The sequence below is a fragment of the Elaeis guineensis genome, chromosome 8 (assembly GCF_000442705.2).
Source record: "Elaeis guineensis isolate ETL-2024a chromosome 8, EG11, whole genome shotgun sequence".
Taxonomy (NCBI): Eukaryota; Viridiplantae; Streptophyta; class Magnoliopsida; order Arecales; family Arecaceae; genus Elaeis; species Elaeis guineensis.
In genome coordinates, this window is record NC_026000.2 from 16499686 (window position 1) to 16519165 (window position 19480).

Below are 19480 nucleotides of genomic sequence, written 5' to 3' on the forward strand. Positions count from 1 at the left end.
TCGTGCCAACTTCAATCGAGCGTATCTCGATCATCTGGACTCTGTTTGAGGTGATCTTGGGCTTGTTGGACTCCATTCATCATCGCGAACCTCGTTATGGGCTTAATATGGATCAAATTTTGAAGCATCAAATCCTAACAATCTCCATCTCGACTCGATATTCGACCTCCTCACTTTGAGAGCTTCTGGATCTCTTCACCCCCATGTCCTGAGGTAATCGCTTGTTGATCATGGATGGGCAGCCATGAGAGTCGAGCCAGGCTACTCGATCTCATCTTCATCATATACTGTGCTCCTCCTGACCTGAGACTTGCTCAGAGTGTTATCCTGCAGCAATAAGAATCTCACCTTGCAATATCGCCTCTCATCCTCCCGAGTCTCACGTCTCGTGCCCGATCCATATCCACCTGAAGCTTCACCTCGCTCTGGACTCCTCCTGGCTTCTGAAGCTCCACCTCATACTGAGCTCCCCGTCGGGTAGTAATGTCTTCTCATCTTCTTCTTCTTCTCCAGAACAATCATATCGTCGCGCAACATCTTCAGGATTCTTCCACCAGCTACCGTCCTGTAGCCTCTCGAATTCAGTTTGCTCAGTGAGATAAGATTCCATCTGAAATCAGATATATATCATACCTCCTCCAATCTCCTCATTGCACCATCATGTGTCCTCTAGCTGACCGTCCCGATACCTCTGATCGCATAGTTCGATCCATCTGACAGATAAATAATGCCCTCACTGTTCTCCAAGGAGTCAAACTGTTCCTCTCTGCAATAAACATGATAGGTGCATGCAGAATCTAAAATCCACTATTGGAAAGAAGTAGATACCTCATCAGATATCTCTAGGACATCTCCCTCTGAATCGCTACTGGCCGTCGCTACAGTAGCCATCATCCGATCCCTGAGTTGAGAGCAATCTCTGGCTAAATGTTCCAACTTGTCACACCGGTAATATCTGATTTTGCTCAAGTCCCTCGTCCTGGACTTGGACCACCCTTGTCGCGATCTCCTGTCACTCCATTTACTATCTCTTGCTTCTTTAGAAACCACCAAAACTGAACTACCGCCACCTGAGCTAGAAGCTGAGTTCTCCTTCCTGAGAACCTCATTCTGGAGAATCACTGCGGTGACCTCGTCCATCTTGATGGTTCTCTTTCTCACTAAAAGAGCAGTTACCAAAGACTCATATGAAAGGAGAAACAATGCTAGCAATACCAGAGCCCTGGTCTTCTCCTCAACTTTCTCGCCAACACTAAGGAGGTCAGTGAGGATCTTTTGGAAGTGGCTGAGATGTTCCTGCACATTTTGCCCCTTTGTCATCCACAGCTGATAGAACTACCTCCAGAGAAAAAAAATATTGGTGAGAGATTTCGCCATGTACAACTCCTCGAGTTTTGACCATAGTATCATCGGAGAAGTCTCGTCAAACACATAGATTACCACCTCTAGATACTCACCGCTGATACATGCGGATGATACTCACCATCTGCATCTGTAGTCGACTCCAATCCGGCACCTCCATAGTGATCGGCTTTTCCTCGCATAAGAGAGCATCGATCAACCTTTGCTCGATGAGCACGTCCTTCACCCTTGCTTGCCACAAAGAGAAATTGCTCTTTCCATCAAACTTGTTGATCTCCATCTTGATTGATCATGTCTTCTCCATCTTCAATCTTGCTCACCACTGTTGCAATCTGCATCCTGATACTGCCTCGCTCTGATATCACTTGTTGGTAGATATCTGGCCAGGACACCACCTCCCAGGATATTTTCGATACCGCACATCGCAGTAAGAAGAAAGAAAAAATAAAACAGAAACAATCAAATACGTAGATCAGCCAAAAAAAAGGCTCGCCTCCATGGGGCATGCAAATTTCACTATGAGAAAAGAGAGAAAAAAATTACAAGAAGAGATCACACCCTCAACCCTCATACATCCAATCTCTCTCTCACAAGAAGTTCTCTCTCACAAAAGCTCTCTCTCTAGGAAGACCCCCTAAAGCCCTAAAGCGACCACTGTCCACTATCCAATAGTCTACGTGAAGCCCTGCTCCTGCTCCTCTCGGCGTCGCCTCTGTTCTCGAATGTTCTGCCGAACGAAACTACCACCACACCACCACATTCACTGTTCATAGAAAGGCGTTTTAAAGGCTTAAAACCCAAGTAATATCGGAAACACACTCCTAATAGTGCCCAAAATCCTCTCTGGACCGTCGGATCGTAATCGCGAACTCCCCAGGCCATCCAATCGCACAATGGTCCACGAGATAAGCTGTAGACCACGAAAAACGTGAGTGAAATGTTGCCTGGTCTATGATGGACTGTGAGAAACTAAGGAAAATACTCCGTCTGTCCACAGACCCGTCCGTTCACCGTTCGATCCATCATGGATCAGGATATTAGAGAGCTGAGCCCGCGCACGTATGTGCGTGGGCCTGGGCCGCGCCTGCACCCACATGCCTGGGCCTAGGCAGTGCTTGCGCGCTGGGTCGGGCTCTGCATGCTTGGGCCGCGCACTGCCGCGCTCGGCCTGCTGCCAGCCATCGTCGGTCCTCCATCATTTCGGATTTTATGCCGGTGATCTGGAATTGATACCCTCTTCATGTTTTGCCGACGAGAACCGGCCCGGGATGGCGTCAGCGGCGGAGGCAAAACCATACTTGGGCACTCCTTTGCCGTTCGGGATCCAGAGCAAGGCCGTTGGAACCAAGAAGAAACGGGTTGTAAGGCTATTTGGCGAAAATGATGTCGAAGAGCAGCAGCTGCAGAAGACTGTGGAGTGGGCGAAGCTCGTGGACGGGAAGCTTCAATCAAGGAAGCCGAGGCCTGACACTCCTATGGTATGTACTGGTGATCGGGGTAGTGTTGGTGCTAATTGCACCCCAAAGCAGTCATCTTTGACCCGAAACCTTCTGAGATCGATGAATTTTGGGGCGGCTTCTTTAAAACGAATTGTGACTCAGGGGAGCAAAGCTGAGCTTGCCACCCCTGCTCGTGCGAGCCCTTTCCCTTTAGAGGACGATAGCAGCAGTTTCTCCATCGAAACATGATCCAAGAGTTCTTCAACTGATCCTTCTGAAGCGGAACTATGCGGTGCAAGTGGTCAGGGTGAGTTCTGCGAGAGCCCTCGGCTCCTTAGTCTGAAGAATTCAAGAATCCAGGTTGAGTTGGATCACCTGCTAAACATGCCGGTGAGGCAGTTCTCAGAGGATGGGGGCTTGGGGGGGGCATGACCTTGTCAAGGATTCTTCTCAAAGGGTGCCATCCTCTCCCTTCCACCACTCGCTGAGTTTGGCTGTGTCAAATTGTCGACAGCTGCCCTTCAATCCAACCAACTCTGTTTGTAGACATCTTGTTCCACTGAAATCTCAAGTTGGCACAGCAACATCAGTGGCACTCGGTCTGCCTCCCTAACCACCGAGCACTAAGTTTGTACTGGACTTGAAGAAGGGTAAGAAGGCATTGAACAATCGGGAAGACATTCATTCGCTCCACCTACTGCATCACTGTAATCTTCAGTGGAGATTCATCAATGCAAAAGCACAGGCAGCAGTTAATGCTCAGACAGTTGTAGCAGAGGTTAGTTAATTTCTATCAATTCTAGGGCAATTTGTTTGCATTGAACATCTTGAAGATTGTGCGATAGTATCTATGAGATTGGGTGGTATAGCTTCATGAGAACAGCAATGAAGGAATATACGGGTATGGCCTTTACAGTTGGAACACCAATAGATTCCTTGATTGGTTTAGTAGTCTAATTTTACATTTCTTTCGCAAGAGAACATTAATATGGATTAATGATGGCACTAAAAGTTGGCACTGTGTACTAAGTTTACCTGTCAGAACAACAATTTGGTATTATAGTTCCTTTGCCACAGAAAAAGTGTTTCTAGGTTTTATCTTTGCTTAGTGGTCTGGTACTATCCCAGATTGGAACGTTCAGAAAAGAAACATTATTTGATTATTCCTTTGACTTTATGGTTTTCCTCCAATGATTTCTTGCTTGCTCTCTCCATGTGTAACTATGGATTGGATTGACCAACTTATCTTGTCTGCAGAAATCACTTCATAGCCATGAAGCTAAGTTATCAGAACTGCAAGATTCTGTTGCGATGCAGAGGATTGAGCTTGAAAAGCTTAAAAGAACAAGAAATTTGCAAGCCATTGTTGAAGATCAAGTAAGGCCAAATGATTTATTGATTAACTTTTAATATTCCTTGCATTTTAGTGTTGCTTCATATGATGTCGAGGAATTTTCGATAACATAGTATTTAAGGACAAATCCATGAAAAATGCAATTTTATCATTGTTAGGCCCAACATACTGAATGCCATAGAGGATATATTCAGGTTCAGCTAGACAGCATCAAGCTGTTTTTTGGTAATTGGAATTCTCAAGTGTAGTTTACCATAACAGATCAAATATCTTATCAAATAATTAGTTGACAGGTGAAGTAACCCCGTTTTTTTTTTCATTTGAAATAACTCAAATCATATGAGTCGTAAAATTAATATCTCTTCCTTTTGGTCGGCCTTGATGTCTCCACTAGACCAGCCTAAAGGTCGGCTTTGATGTCTCCACTAGACCAGTCTAAAGGTAACAGTAACCTAATGATAATATAGGAATGTCTTTTCAACAGTGCCATTGGAGGCATCGGCCTTGTCATCATAAGGGACAAAAATAAAATTGATTTTGAAATTACATGAAATGTTAATAGTCTTTGTTAGCGTCTGTGAGATGACACAACTAGTTAACTTTTAACACCTTTATCTTGTCAGAGATGGTAGTTATTGTGTCCTAAGGTCATCAGCTTTATTTCCTCTTTGTTTTGATCCTCTGCCTAAAGAAGATGCCTGGGATGAATGAGGACATCCTTATGCATATTCGTTTTTAATAACATCTCCAAATCTGTGGGGGTTAGGTTTTGATGGAGTATCAGACTGGCTTGTTTGGTCTAGGATGATGCTATGTATTCAACATATAAATGCCCTGTTTGCTTCAGCTGTCCTCTCCCCATAGGGAACTAAGAGGGATTTTATGCATCACTTAATCACCATTAACTTGCTGAAGGAAGGGCTTTCTTTTATGAGTATACAAGTTTTAAAAGGGCTTTCTTTTATGAGTATACAAGTTTTACTTATCTTTTAACAAATTGTAGGCTTCAAAAAGTGAGAACTGTTTAAGAAAGTGAAAAAGAAGAGGAACAGTTTTGAAAGTTGATGAGAAAACTTCATTTAAGCTTGTTAGTTTTTAATTATTAACATCCATTCTGCAATGGTGGTAAAAAAGTGTAAAAGAAGAGGAACAGTTTTGAAAGATAATGAGAAAACTACATTTAAGCTTGTTAGTTTTTTACTATGAATGCCTCTTTTGCAACCGTGGTATTTCCTAGAAAAAATATTGTTGGGTTTCAGTTTATTGGAAATCAATATGGATGTGGTTGGCTAGCATCTATCAATATATCAGTGCTAACAATATCGCTACAAGATAAAATCAATTTACTATTTACAAAAGGAAGTTTAAATTATTTTTTTTGTATGATATGAAGTATAACAAATAAAAAAATCAGAACCATGGGCAGGTTTGCATGAATTTCACTAACTATTAAAATCTATCGTTTGGATGCTCAACATTCTAGGTTAAGTAGAAACAGTACATTCCAAGCATCAGTTTGTCCTTGCTTTCTGGACACTCCAGAATATCACAAAGTTAATCGGCCTCAAGTTTGTTGGGTAATGTTGAGAATCCTAGAAGGCAAACTTGTGGGGCCTTTGCAAGTCACATAGTCTAATAAATGATTTTCAAATTTTTACAGAGCTTCCTATCATTTTTTGATCTTCTTATGACATCATTCAGAATGTACAAGCTTTTATAGCTGTAGTATTTTATAGACAAGCAGATGAACTGCATGCGGACTGTGCAATGTTTTTTCATGAACAAAGTGCTAAATATGCATTTGATATGATTTCATTCTCCATACCAGTCCCATTGATAATTTTACATCCTCATTTATGTTTTCCTTTCATGATATTCTTTTAGTAGGGGTTCCCTTTTTTTTCTTTTCCATCTTCCTTGGCAATTGTATATTGTTATATGCATTGGTCCTTAATACCCAACAGAGAAATATTTCTAAGGGTGCACTTCAGTTGCTGTTTCCTGAAAATTGGGGAGAATTTCAGTTTGCAAGTAGATTAGTTACCTAAAGCTATGAAGCTGCCAGAGCTGGTGAAATAGCCAGCTCTAGAGTGCAAGTTCCACATAAAGTAAACTTCATAGCACTTATAATGATATTAGGTACTTCCAGTTTTAGAATTTGCTTTATGAACTACTTTTATATTTTACAAGGGAATGAGATGTATCTCTTCAGTCTTATGTACTTTTAATGAGTTGATGCAAAGCAAGGTTTAGTTTCAGAAAAATAAAAAAAAATGGTTAAAATCCAGTAACCTCATTAATTTTTCTTTTAATTTCCTATTCAGATGCCATATTTGGATCGATGGACTGGTCTTGAAGGAGATCATTCAAGTCCTCTTTCAGGGGCAACAAAGGTTCTGGAGGATGCTTCACTTCGACTTCCAGTCAATGGGGATGTGAGGGTAGATTATCCATATGCTTTTTCTTCATTTTCTACTCCTTGTCATCTCTGATTTTACACATTGCTTATTGTGAACTTTGGATTGTCAAATGTGCAGGCAGATATCAGTGAGCTTGATGAAGTTCTGAAATCTGCATTGGATATACTTGAGGAATCATCTTCTTGTGTCCAGAGGTTTCTACCACAGGTGCGTATGAGAAAATTTTCTTTTTAATCCATCTTTATTTCAGATTGACTAGGCGTGTAGGAGAGCAACTTGGATGTGATTGATAAATTTTAAGATGCTTAATCTCCAAGGAGTGAGTTGGTTATGAATCCCTGGAAAGAATTTTGTAGGGTGTGCATAAGAAAATGTTATAGATTAGGCATGTATAAATTGTTCCACTCAGGAACATGAGAATTAGATGAAAATCTCTGAATGTAGCTTTTATAGTTTATTTTTACGTTGCAGGATTAAAGCAAGTGATGTTTTTCAAATCTTTGTTTTCAATTGGGAAGTCTCTTACCTTCATAATTCTATCTTCCTTTTCTGTGTGCATTTATACATTTGGAATGTGTATAGGTGGAAGGGGTAGAAGATGTAATCTCAGACATGGCAATGGTAGTTAGCAGGGAAAGAGCATTGTTTGAAGAGTGCAGATATCTCATATCCATGGTACATGAGTCGCAGGTGTGACTCCATGCTATTATCCTATAAACTAGTGCTCCCTGTTAAAGCATCCATTTGGCTTTCTCTCTCTCTTCTTTAATGCACTACGGCAAACATCAGTTTGTTTTCCACATACCTATATGTACATAAATTGTCTTTTTGCAAGCTTAAACTAACAAATTTCTGTGTAGGTTTGTGGTTGTTTTTTCCCTCTAATTAATTGATGCATTTATGTTGTAAGTTCATTAGTAACAAAATTAAGGAGATTAGCAGCATCAAAAGATTTACTGTTACTTGTTATCCAGGTGAAGGAGTGCAGCTTAAGAAGCCAACTAATTCAGCAGAAGCAAAACTGTGTAAAATGAAGCGATACAAGTGTCGATGCTTGATGGTACTGCAGGAAACTGTTTCTACACAGCTACATTTCTTCCAAGTCTATTCAATGTGCACAGCATACACCATAGTAAGAAGGCAATTTTTTTCTTCCAAGTCTCATCCAAATAAAGAGAAGCCAAAAGCAGGAAGGCTTTCCTGTATAGAGTTGGTACATTCTTTCGATTGTTAAAGGGCCTGGTGAGTTCAATAATGGATAAGATTTGGGCAAAACAGGTTCTTGTCTGAACCTTATTCCTTCCATTATCTGGCAAAAGATATTTTCTATTATCACAATACATGGCAAGATCTCTAAAGCAAGAACTGATGAGTCCAAAATGGAATGGATGGGGGTTAAAATTTCATTTGTTAACGATATTCTTGTCAAGGCTTTCCCAATGCTTGTCCAAATAGCAGTTTGAGTTTCAGTTCTTTATTATGCTTGCACTGTTGCTTGAATGCAAAGGTAATGTGCAAACTAGAATATCTCCAACTAGCAGAGAAGAGGCTACCAAAAATGAAAGAAATCAAGTACTATCAGTTTATTCTCTGACCTTTCTCAGTTGTTAGAAATTTTGATGTTGATTTCAATACTGAATGTAGATGGCATTTTCATTTTTCTCCGACCTTTCTCTAGATACCAAGTTTATTCTTTTCTTTGTTTTGATGAGAAATTGTATCTCTAAAGGGTGATAGGTGGACTTTTGAAATTCTTAGGTTGAAGGCTGTATTGCAATGTGCAAATCCACTGGAGGCAGAGTGTGGCAGGTTTGAGATGCTATTGCTCCCAGCTTGGTTTTCTGAAACTTACTTGAAACCCAAACAAGTTACTTCCTTGTCTCATGAGACTCTAGCCCAGGCCTTGACCGTCCCAACTCATGAACTAAGCTAACAGAGTATGGGCTGGCTTAATTTCCTGCTTTGGTGATTTGATGACAGAGCATTGGTACATGAAACAGAAAACAGGCTACCCAACCTGGTTGCATTCCTCTATCTACCTTTGATCAGGTTTCCACCATCTTATTTTCAGAGTTATATTATTGCTTCCTAGTTAACTGTTGAAATCATATTCGGCTCCAGCCTTAAATCCATTTTTGATTAGTTTGGTGGGATCTTCAACACAAAATAACCTCTTTTTTTTTGTCCTTAATTGTATGAGAACAATGCTGCAAGTGCCACCAAGCACTTCAAAGAAATGATGTAGGGCATATCAGTGCTAAATACTTGGGGAAACGTTACAGGTTTGAACACCAAATCTTCCCCATTTGGAGGTTGTTTCGGAATCCCACAAGGATTGAAGATGAAACTGGAGCTGAGCAAATAACCAAAATCTGAAGAAACCCACCCAATCCAACCCAATAAATATCGGTTTCAATCGGTTGAAAGATATAAATCAGGTAGAATCGGATTGAGATTTGTAAAAAATCGATTATTTACGATCGGCTTTGATTCCTACATTTTTAATCTATAACAGATCGAACCCAACTGATGTAGTATTTCATAAGCTCACTTTTATTTTGGAACGGCGTCATTTAGATTTCAATACTTTATTTTAAAAAATACTGTGTTATCTATTTGGATTCATGAGAATATTAATATTGAATTATTGATAATAGTATATCAATTAGAGGTAATTTTAAAGTGAAAGTTTTCAGATGTAGTTGTTTTCAAATGAATAAATTTTTTATTTTTTTGTTTTATTTGATATAAATTTAAAAATAAGTTCAAAATTTATAACTTATAAAGTTTAGGTTTTTTTTACATTAAATTGACAAAAAAAGGACAAATAAGCTTAAATAGGCCAATATTGGACTTAAAATCAATATTGAAGTTCAAACCAACACAATCCATCCAAACTTGCTACAAATCATTCACTTCGGTTTCAAATGGTTTATACATGATAAACGGGTGGCAGTGGGTTGAATTTTCTCCGATTCGATTGGGTTCAATCAGATAAAATTTTTTTCTCAATCTGATCGAACCCAACTCGTACTCAGTCCTAGATGAAACCCTCTGTGATGGTCATGTAGGTGGGGAAAAAGTTGACAATAATTACATGAGAAGAAGCATGAATGGGTGCAAACTTTTTATTGATTAGTTTGCTAGTTGTGAAAGGGATGATGCTGTTGATTGAGAGTGTGTATCACTGTCTCACATAAATTACGCCAGTCTTTTGTGTTTTGATATGCCTGTAGCTAATATCAATTTATTTGAAATAAAGGGAGAGAGATCCACACTGTTGTTATTCAAGTCCAAATCCTTGGGAATGTTTCAAACCATGCTCATTTCTGGTATTTTTGGGTGTTAAGCAGGGGATATGATTACTAGGATAAGCTCCAATTCATGATTGAAGCTTTTCGTAGTAGTTGAAAATTTTTTTTATTTTAAAAAAAAAAATCTATCGATTAAAGTTCTCACTGTCATTTCGCTAGCTCGATTAATGCTTTTTCTACTTTTTGGCTGGTAAAATTTTTTTTTTTTAAGGACAGCATTAAAATCAAAAAAATTATATTTATAAAATAATGAAATATTTATTAGGCGACAATCAGATGAAGGAACATATAAAGTTAAAATTCTTTTTATTTTTTCCTATTTATTTCCTTCCATAAAGTGGATCCTAGTTTCTTCTTTGCTATTTTTCTCTTTCTTTTTTTTTTCCTCAACGCCACATATGCCTATTACAAGTGTTCAATAGTTGGATAGGAGTGGAGTTGTGAAATCTTTACGAGTATAAATGATCCTCTAATATTTGCATTATCTAGCTAAAGAAAATTTATTTTTAAACATGCTTTACATATGTATGTATGTATATATAATCAAATGAAAGGAGATTTTTGTGCTATTTATCATAATACATGTACGAATGCATGTGAGTGTTATAATTTTTAAAATATTAAGAATATAAAATTCTTATTTGTTATAGAATCATAAATTTTTTAACTTGATGTTAGCAAGATTCTTATTTTCTAAGGGATAAATCTAGAAAAGGGTTATCATGTGAATTGAAAAATTTGAGATATATCTGCTTCTAATAGTGTTAGGAATTAAGATACGAATAGAATTTGTTACATGTCAAATCAATTTATTTAATATTTATTTTGGTAGTGAAAATTTAATTCACAATAGATATCTTTCATATTATTCAAAATTTTTCTTTTATTTTTTTTTAAAGTATATTGATCAAAGTTTCTCACTATCATTTAGCTAGCTCGATTAATACTTTCCCTACTTTTGGCCGATAAACTATTTTCTTTTTAAAAAAGCACTACATAAACGAAGAAAGATGTATCTATAAAATAATAGAGTATTTATGAAGAAATAATCAGATGAAGGTATTAATGCAGTTAAAATTTTTATTATTTATTTCTCTTTATTTTCTTCCACAAGATGGATCCTACTTTCTTCTTCATTTTTTTTTTCTTCTTATTTTTTTTTTCTTTCTCTTTTTTCTTTCCTCAATACCACATATTTCTATTGCAGGTGTTCAATGGTTGGATAGGAGTGGAGTTGTGCAATCTTTACGATTGGAAATGATCCTTTAGTATTTGCATTATTTAGCTAAAGAAAAAATTATTTTTAAATATACTTTATGTATGTATGTATGTATGTATGTATATAATAATAAAATGAAAGGAGCCTTTTGTGCTATTTGTCATAATATATGTGCAAATACATTTGACTGCTATGAATTTTAAAATATTAAAAAAATTCTATTATTTATAGAATCATAAAAAGTTTAACTTGATGTTAGCAAGATTTTTACTTTTTAAGAGATAAATCTAAAAAAAGTTGTCATGTGAATTGAAAATTGGAAGATATATCTGCTTCCAATAGTGTTCTATTTTTTATATGTCAAATCCTTCTGCTTAATATTCATTTTGATTGTGGAAATCTAATTCATGATAGATGGCTCTCATAGTAGTTGAATTTCTTTTTTTTTATAGAAAAAATCTGTTGATCAAGATTTCTCATTGTCATTTCTCTAGCCCGATTAGTGCTTTCTCTATTTTTGGATGATAAACTTTTTTTTTTTTTTAAGAGAGGTCGTAGCACATAAACTAAGAAAAATACACTTGTAAAATAATAGAGTATTTATTAAGGGACAATTAGATGAAGGCATAGATGGAGTTGAAATTTGTAATACTTTTTTTTATTTATTTTCTTTCACAAGATGGATCCTAATTTCTTCTTTACTATTTTTTTTTTCTTTTGTGAATTGAAAATTTAGAGATATACCTACTTCCGTCACGAATTAGGATATGAGACAATATGTTGTATGTCAAGTCTTTTTGTTTAATATTTATTTCAAATCTTTTTGTTTAATATTTATTTTGATTGTAAAAATCCAAGTATTCATACAATTTAGGTTTTACTTGATAGCTTATTTAAACCCCACGTGACATAGTGCCAGGAAACTGTCTTTTCTCTATCTTGTGTGCCTGGTAGCTACCATACATACATATACGTGGTGTACCTGGTAGCTACTAGTTGCTATACGTTCATACATACATATATAAATGGTAGCTACTATACATACATATATAAACCGTCCATACATATATCCTGGTTCATCTGAGATTCGTTTGGTCGACGAAAAGTAGGAGGAAAAAGTGGCATTTCTTGAAAAAAAGAAGAAAGAGTATCTTCTTTGGTTAGAATCTCAAGAGAAGAGAGTGAAAAATAGAAAGTTGCTTCCCATATTTTATAAAAAATAAAAATTTATAAAAAAAATAAATTTTAATACTTTTCGTAATATATAAAATAATAATATATTTTTTTTCTAAAATATATTTTTAAGATCCATAATTAAAACTTAATAAAATATTATATTATTAATATTATAATAATATAATAAATTATTATGATCTAATATTATATTATAATATATTAATATTATATTTATAATAATATAAATATAATATTAATATTTATATAAAATTTATGGGTAAGAATGTATGGTTTTATATTTACTAAGAATATAAGTTACTTTATAATAAATTATTTTTTTATAATTAATTAAATATATTAAAATTTTATTTTTAATTTTTTTTTAAATTTTTTATAAAAAATTATTTTCTGAAAAAAACATTTTTTTCTGCGAACCAAAAAATCCCAGCCCGCCCGCCCCTTCTTTCTTAGTCCAAGTCAACCACCCTCCGGCTTTGTAGCGTCAGAACAATCTAGAACCACCCGCCTCTTCTCTATATGAACCCGTTCTCTCGGCAAACCCTAGATCCCTCCAATCCCATAGCGTCTCCCGGTAGTCGAGCCCTAGCCCCATCCCTCTTTTCTCCTCCAAGTCAAATCTCTTCTCTCTCCGACTATGGCGGCCGAGGCGGAGACCTTCGCCTTCCAGGCGGAGATTAACCAGCTCCTCAGCCTGATCATCAACACCTTCTACTCCAACAAGGAGATCTTCCTTCGCGAGCTTATCAGCAACGCCTCCGATGTGAGTCCTTCTCCTTTTCTCTCGATTCCTAACTGAAGATCTCTTCTCTTTCTCCTTTGATGCATTGTTGTTGCTGATCTGAAACCCTAACAGGCGCTGGACAAGATCCGGTTTGAGAGCCTCACGGACAAGAGCAAGCTCGACGCCCAGCCGGAGCTCTTCATCCACATCGTCCCCGACAAGGCCTCCAACACCCTCTCCATCATTGACAGCGGTATTGGTATGACCAAGTCCGATCTGGTCAACAATCTTGGTACTATTGCTAGGTCCGGGACCAAGGAGTTTATGGAGGCGCTCGCGGCCGGGGCCGATGTAAGCATGATTGGCCAGTTTGGAGTGGGGTTCTACTCTGCCTATCTTGTAGCTGAGAAGGTGGTGGTGACCACAAAGCACAATGATGATGAGCAGTACGTGTGGGAGTCCCAGGCCGGTGGGTCGTTCACTGTGACGAGGGATACCTCTGGGGAAAAGCTCGGACGGGGCACCAAGATCACTCTTTTCCTGAAGGAGGATCAGGTATTGAAACAATAGCCCTGATGCTAGCTTAACTTCAAATAAATTTATCTCTCTTCTCTCTCCTTTTGAATTGATGAGTATCGAGTAGTTTGCGTAGGTGTAGAGAATCCCATTCTGGCGTTTGTTTAATGGGTTGTTTGATTATTTGTATTGGTGGCCTGATTAATTACTGATAATTTAATGTTGTTGAAGTTATTTTCTTATTTGCTAACTAGGTATGCTGTCCTTAATGTTTGTATAGGAATTTGATTATTCTGATTTGCACTTAAATTTTGGCCTGAGATTGGTTTTTAACTGGTTGTGGATTACTAGCTGATGAAGAAAATGTGGAAGTGCAATGTTTTCGTTATTGGATTCAATTAGATGTCTTGAACGTTGAAATGATGTTGACTTGTAACAAAAGGTTGGACTATTTTACGAGGCAATTTATGGGGCTTATTGAGATTGCTTATGGGTGAGGAATTGTTTTGGAGCGGCTGATTGGTGACTTGAATATTTTCTTAAGGTGACCTTATGAAGTTGGGCCTAAAGATAATGTTGAGGACTGCTTCTAACACGGCACTTGCAGATATAAACAGGAAAAGCATTGGGACCAATCATGAGCTACGAGCACAAGGCCATGTTTGGCATGTTTATGTGGGTTTTAACCACACATGCATATCTATATTTAAGCATGGTGTGTGCATGTAGGCGATTTTCCTTATGTGTGTGGTGGTTTTCACCTATGCATGCATGTATATAAACACTGACAGGACCCAGGCCACCCTTTTTGACTATAATTGTCTCATTGTTGGCATTATTTACTTGAACTTTGGATTTTTTTTTTTTTTTTGAAAGATAGAAAACAGGAGCAGAAAAAATGGCTTTTGAGAAAAAGAAAATATAAATTTGTATATGTGCAGCGATTTTGTGTTACCAGCTCATATTTTGTTGACGCCAAAGCAAGAATACACTATGTGGCATGTGACATAATGTTCAATGAACTCTAGAACGCTATTAGCTTAAGAGCTATAAGAAGAAATTGGCTTCTTGTGTGTTTCTTTGCTGTCAGAATGCCATCCTGATGGTGATCCTAATATATTTCAAAAAAATGTCATGTTTGCATCAATGCCTTAATGTGTCTATTGATAATTTGTTGACCAGACAACTTTCTTTTGGTCGATTCTTCTGAAGTGAGAAGTGCAATGTTTTTGTTTAAAGAATTCAGATACACTTGATCTGTATGCTGATTGACAAACTCAGGCATGTAATACTTTCATTTTCGTGACGAATATTTCTACGGTTGAAGGGTCATTGAAGTTAGTTCTGGAAGATGTTACATTCATGCATCTTTTGATTGTCTCTCTATAATGTTAGGGTTTTAGTCGCATGAGCTTGGATATTATGCCCATAGTCTCAAAATTTTATGGGCCTTTGTTATGGTATAACAGGCCGTTATCAAATAATTGATTTCGAAATTTTACGTTTAAAATGAAAAACTATTTTTCAACTCAGATTTATCTGCAATTCTTCTGGTAAAAAACCAATGTACTTGCTTGTAATGATGATGTAACACCATTAATTAATACTATCAATTTTCTTTACAACAAAAACTTTATGCCATCTGTTTATGGTTGACTACATGGATAAAATTATGATGCATCACTGTTTGAGGTTTTCTGTGGCCAACTCCCAATCATAAACTTGGTGATGTCATAACAAGCATTATGACTGTTACATGATGGCCAATTTTTTAGTTATATAGAATGTGTAACAGCCTGTGATATTTATCAATAACATCATGAGGTTAGCCATTAATATGCTTAGTAAAAACTGTCTTTGTTACATGTATTTGAAGGCTACTACTGTCTTACCTGCATGCTCCTGTTCTTTTTTTTTCATGGTTTATAAGTATGCTTTTTATTGCTATTTTATCATGATGCTCCTTTTTTGTTTTTCATTGTTGATTGGTATAATTTTTATTGGTATTTTCACATTGCAAGATGAGTATACAGCTTTATGATCTGTCAGAAATTAATGTGATGCGCAAATGTTCATTGTTATGCTTTACTAGATATTGACAATGGAAGAATTCTCTAGCTTTTAACTCGATAAATGAGGGCTTTCTGTTGCTTGTCATCATTGCCACTTTTTTCGTATTTTCTTTTTCTTCTCTACAAATGTGTGCTTATCCTTTTTCATACTGTGAATAACCTTCCTGCTATGTTTTGGTTTGATTTGATTGCAGTTGGAGTACCTCGAGGAGCGCCGCCTCAAAGATCTGATCAAGAAGCATTCTGAGTTTATCAGCTATCCTATCTCCCTGTGGACTGAGAAGACCACCGAGAAGGAAATTTCTGATGACGAGGATGAGGAGGAGAAGAAAGATGCTGAAGAAGGGAAGGTTGAAGATGTCGATGAAGAGAAAGAAGAGAAGGAAAAGAAGAAGAAGAAGATCAAGGAGGTGTCGCATGAGTGGTCTTTGGTCAACAAGCAGAAGCCAATCTGGATGAGAAAGCCTGAAGAGATCACCAAGGAAGAGTATGCTGCTTTCTACAAGAGTCTAACAAATGACTGGGAGGAACACTTGGCTGTCAAGCATTTCTCTGTGGAGGGCCAGCTGGAGTTCAAGGCGGTGCTTTTTGTGCCTAAGAGAGCTCCTTTTGACCTCTTTGATACCAGGAAAAAGCTCAACAACATCAAGCTTTATGTTCGTCGTGTCTTCATCATGGACAACTGTGAAGAACTAATTCCGGAGTACTTGAGCTTTATCAAGGGGATTGTTGACTCTGAGGACCTTCCCCTCAACATCTCTAGAGAGATGCTTCAGCAGAACAAGATCCTTAAAGTCATCCGCAAGAACCTGGTCAAGAAGTGCATTGAGCTCTTCTTCGAGGTTGCTGAGAACAAGGAGGACTACAACAAGTTCTACGAAGCATTCTCAAAGAATCTCAAGCTTGGCATACATGAGGACTCTGCGAACAGGACCAAGTTGGCTGAATTGCTTAGGTACCACTCAACCAAGAGTGGGGATGAGATGACAAGCCTCAAGGACTATGTTACAAGGATGAAGGAGGGCCAGAACGACATTTACTACATCACGGGTGAGAGTAAAAAGGCTGTTGAGAACTCCCCATTCCTGGAGAGGCTGAAGAAGAAGGGCTACGAGGTTCTTTACATGGTTGATGCAATTGATGAGTATGCTGTGGGTCAGTTAAAGGAGTTCGAGGGGAAGAAGTTGGTTTCTGCAACAAAGGAGGGATTGAAGCTTGATGAGAGTGAGGATGAAAAGAAGAAGAAGGAATCCCTCAAGGAGAAATTTGAGGGGTTGTGCAAAGTCATCAAGGAAGTGTTGGGTGACAAGGTGGAGAAGGTTGTGGTGTCTGATCGAGTGGTAGACTCTCCCTGCTGTCTGGTCACTGGTGAATATGGTTGGACTGCCAACATGGAGAGGATCATGAAGGCACAAGCCTTGAGGGATTCGAGCATGGCGGGCTACATGTCCAGCAAGAAAACAATGGAGATCAACCCAGAGAACCCCATCATGGAGGAGTTGAGGAAGCGGGCAGAGGCAGACAAGAATGACAAATCGGTCAAGGACCTCGTGCTGCTGTTATTTGAGACTGCTCTTCTCACCTCTGGCTTCAGCCTTGATGACCCCAACACCTTTGGCAACAGGATCCACCGCATGCTGAAGTTGGGTCTCAGCATTGACGAGGATGAGACGGTTGATGCAGATGCTGAAATGCCCTCACTGGAGGATGCTGATGCAGAGGGCAGCAAGATGGAGGAGGTCGACTAAACCATTTTTACCATTTGTTCTCTGGTATTTCCTACTGGGTTTAAGAACTCAGTCAGCTCATCTAGAATATGATAATTTTATAGGCATGTTTAGCCTTATCTTACTGTGCTTGGCTGCCTTATTTGTTAGCTAGTGCTGGAGGCTTTTATTTTATTTTTGCATACATAGACCTTTGTGATGCAGTGCTATTCCTGAATTCCAAATAATATTAGTATAGCTGTTTTCTATTCTGTTAATTTTGCTTGTTTTTCATGTCAATGATGGTTATTCAGTTCTGTTTAAGGTTAGCAAATGTTCAAATTCTGTGCTATCAGATGTTAGGCTGTTATGAGCTTCTTCTATGTTGTTTGAAGTATTAACAGACATTTCCTGGTTCATCTCTTCCTTCCATTGCTTTTGGGTTGATAAAAAGTGGTGTCCTTTTATCTTCGATACTATGACGTCCCTCTTTTACTGATGTGGTGATAATGCTTTCCAGTCGGGTGTACATATTTAACCATATTTTAATGTGCTGCGAGCAAGAATTCTTGCAAATCATGTTTTCTAGTCCAGTGTGTGTGTGTGTGTATTCTTTCAATTTGGGGAGGATTTTAGGTTTCTTTTTTGTTGCAATTGGGAGATGACGGTACAATTATCTTTATTTTGGGGAGAAAAAAATTTAATACTCAGTCTAATGCAATTAGCTCGATCGGGGATGGCCTGCTTCGACCTCTGCATCGTTGTCACCTGACTCATCCGATTCTTTGTTGGGCTGAATGGGGCTCAGGTCCATCTCAGGCACGAGGTGATGAATCTGCTTCTTGCACTCCATGAATCTGAGTTGGAATGCATTCGCACCGACGTCAGCAAGCTCATTCTCGTACTTTTTCGATTTTTGAAACTCGATCAGTGTTCGAGATCCAGCTTTCTGGGTTTGAGTTTTTATCGCCGTCAATATCTCTTGAAGTTCGGTGGCGATCTTCTAGGCTTTCTTGGCGATCTTCTCGGTTTTCTTGACGGTATTCTTAGCCTCCTCGGTAGCCTTCTCCACCTTCAGTATCTTTTTCTTCTCTTCGATGAGGTTGCTCTCGGCCAACTCTATCTCTTTTTAATAATTGATCTTCAGCTTTTCAAATTTTTTCTTATCATATCGCTGCTGGACTGTCAGATTTGTCAACTCTACTCTTTCTTTCTCGCTCCTCGGTAGCTTGGAGGAGTTCGTCGGAAATCTCGGCCCGCGCATGAGCGGTTTGGGCTTGATCCTTGAAGTCGTGGTTGATCTGAGCGGATTTGATCAGTCCCTCCGACAGTATTGTAATGTCATGAATCATCTGTAATACAAAAGAACGGCTAAGTCATCTATCCGGTTAAAGAAAAAAAAAAAAGGTCGAATAAAGAAAGTTTGAATACTTACTCCGATCAATGATATATAGGCGTTCGAGTGGATCTCCAAGATTGGGCGTGCTTTCTTGACTTCTCGGTCTGTCGAAAGCGTGACCATCTTTGTCAACTCTTCAGCGAGTTGGCGGTCCTGGAGCGTCTGATTGGTGGCTTTAAAGCGCACTCCGATCGCGATCGTCAGCTCCCCAGAAGGCATGTCCGAACTGTAGTCCGCAGTGAAACGGAGGAGCATTGGTGCCTTATCCTCATTGGCATCCTTGTCGACAGCTTCTCGGCTTGCTGCCCGACTTCCTCCAGATTCGGCTGGGACCAAAAGGCACTGCTTCCGTTAACCTCGCTGGTGCTTCGACGACCACCACATCGTCATCGGCCAAGGGAGAGGCCGTGACTCTCACGACCTCGGTGGAAGGTGGCAGAGACAGGTGCATCATCGATGCTTGGGGTGGTAATGACGGCTGTGTGCTTCTCGGCTCCCAAATCAGAGACTCCTCTCTCAGCTTCTTCGATGGTCGAGATGGGTCGCCAGCTCCGGATGCTGTCTTGCTCTTCTTCTTTCGGATCGCCTTCTTCAGCGATCCCGTCGTGACCCGCATGCCTGTGTAAATGTAACAAAAAGAGAAAACGGTTAGCTAACGAATAAAGCAGAAAGCACAAAAAGGTTCTACGGAAAAGAAAACTACTGAGATGGCTAGTCGGGCTAATCTCGGCATTATAAAGGGACTGCTTCTTGAGCAGCTC

General features: G+C 38.6%; 2 protein-coding genes across 2 annotated transcripts; both read left to right on the forward strand.

Moving 5' to 3' along the window:
* Positions 1-2423: 2423 nt before the first annotated feature.
* LOC105050013 (QWRF motif-containing protein 6) lies at positions 2424-8312 on the forward strand. Its single transcript, XM_019852263.3, is given in 7 exon segments — positions 2424-3221; positions 3223-3579; positions 4059-4178; positions 6480-6596; positions 6693-6782; positions 7158-7265; positions 7550-8312. Coding segments are annotated over 7 exon segments (1650 nt in total). The 3' UTR covers positions 7610-8312.
* A 4493-nt stretch (positions 8313-12805) lies between these two features.
* Positions 12806-17598, forward strand: LOC140851021 (heat shock protein 81-1). Its single transcript, XM_073261552.1, has 3 exons — positions 12806-13065; positions 13159-13581; positions 15809-17598. The coding sequence occupies exons 1-3, from the start codon at positions 12940-12942 to the stop codon at positions 17360-17362; spliced, it is 2103 nt and encodes a 700-aa protein (XP_073117653.1). The 5' UTR covers positions 12806-12939; the 3' UTR covers positions 17363-17598.
* Positions 17599-19480: the final 1882 nt, after the last annotated feature.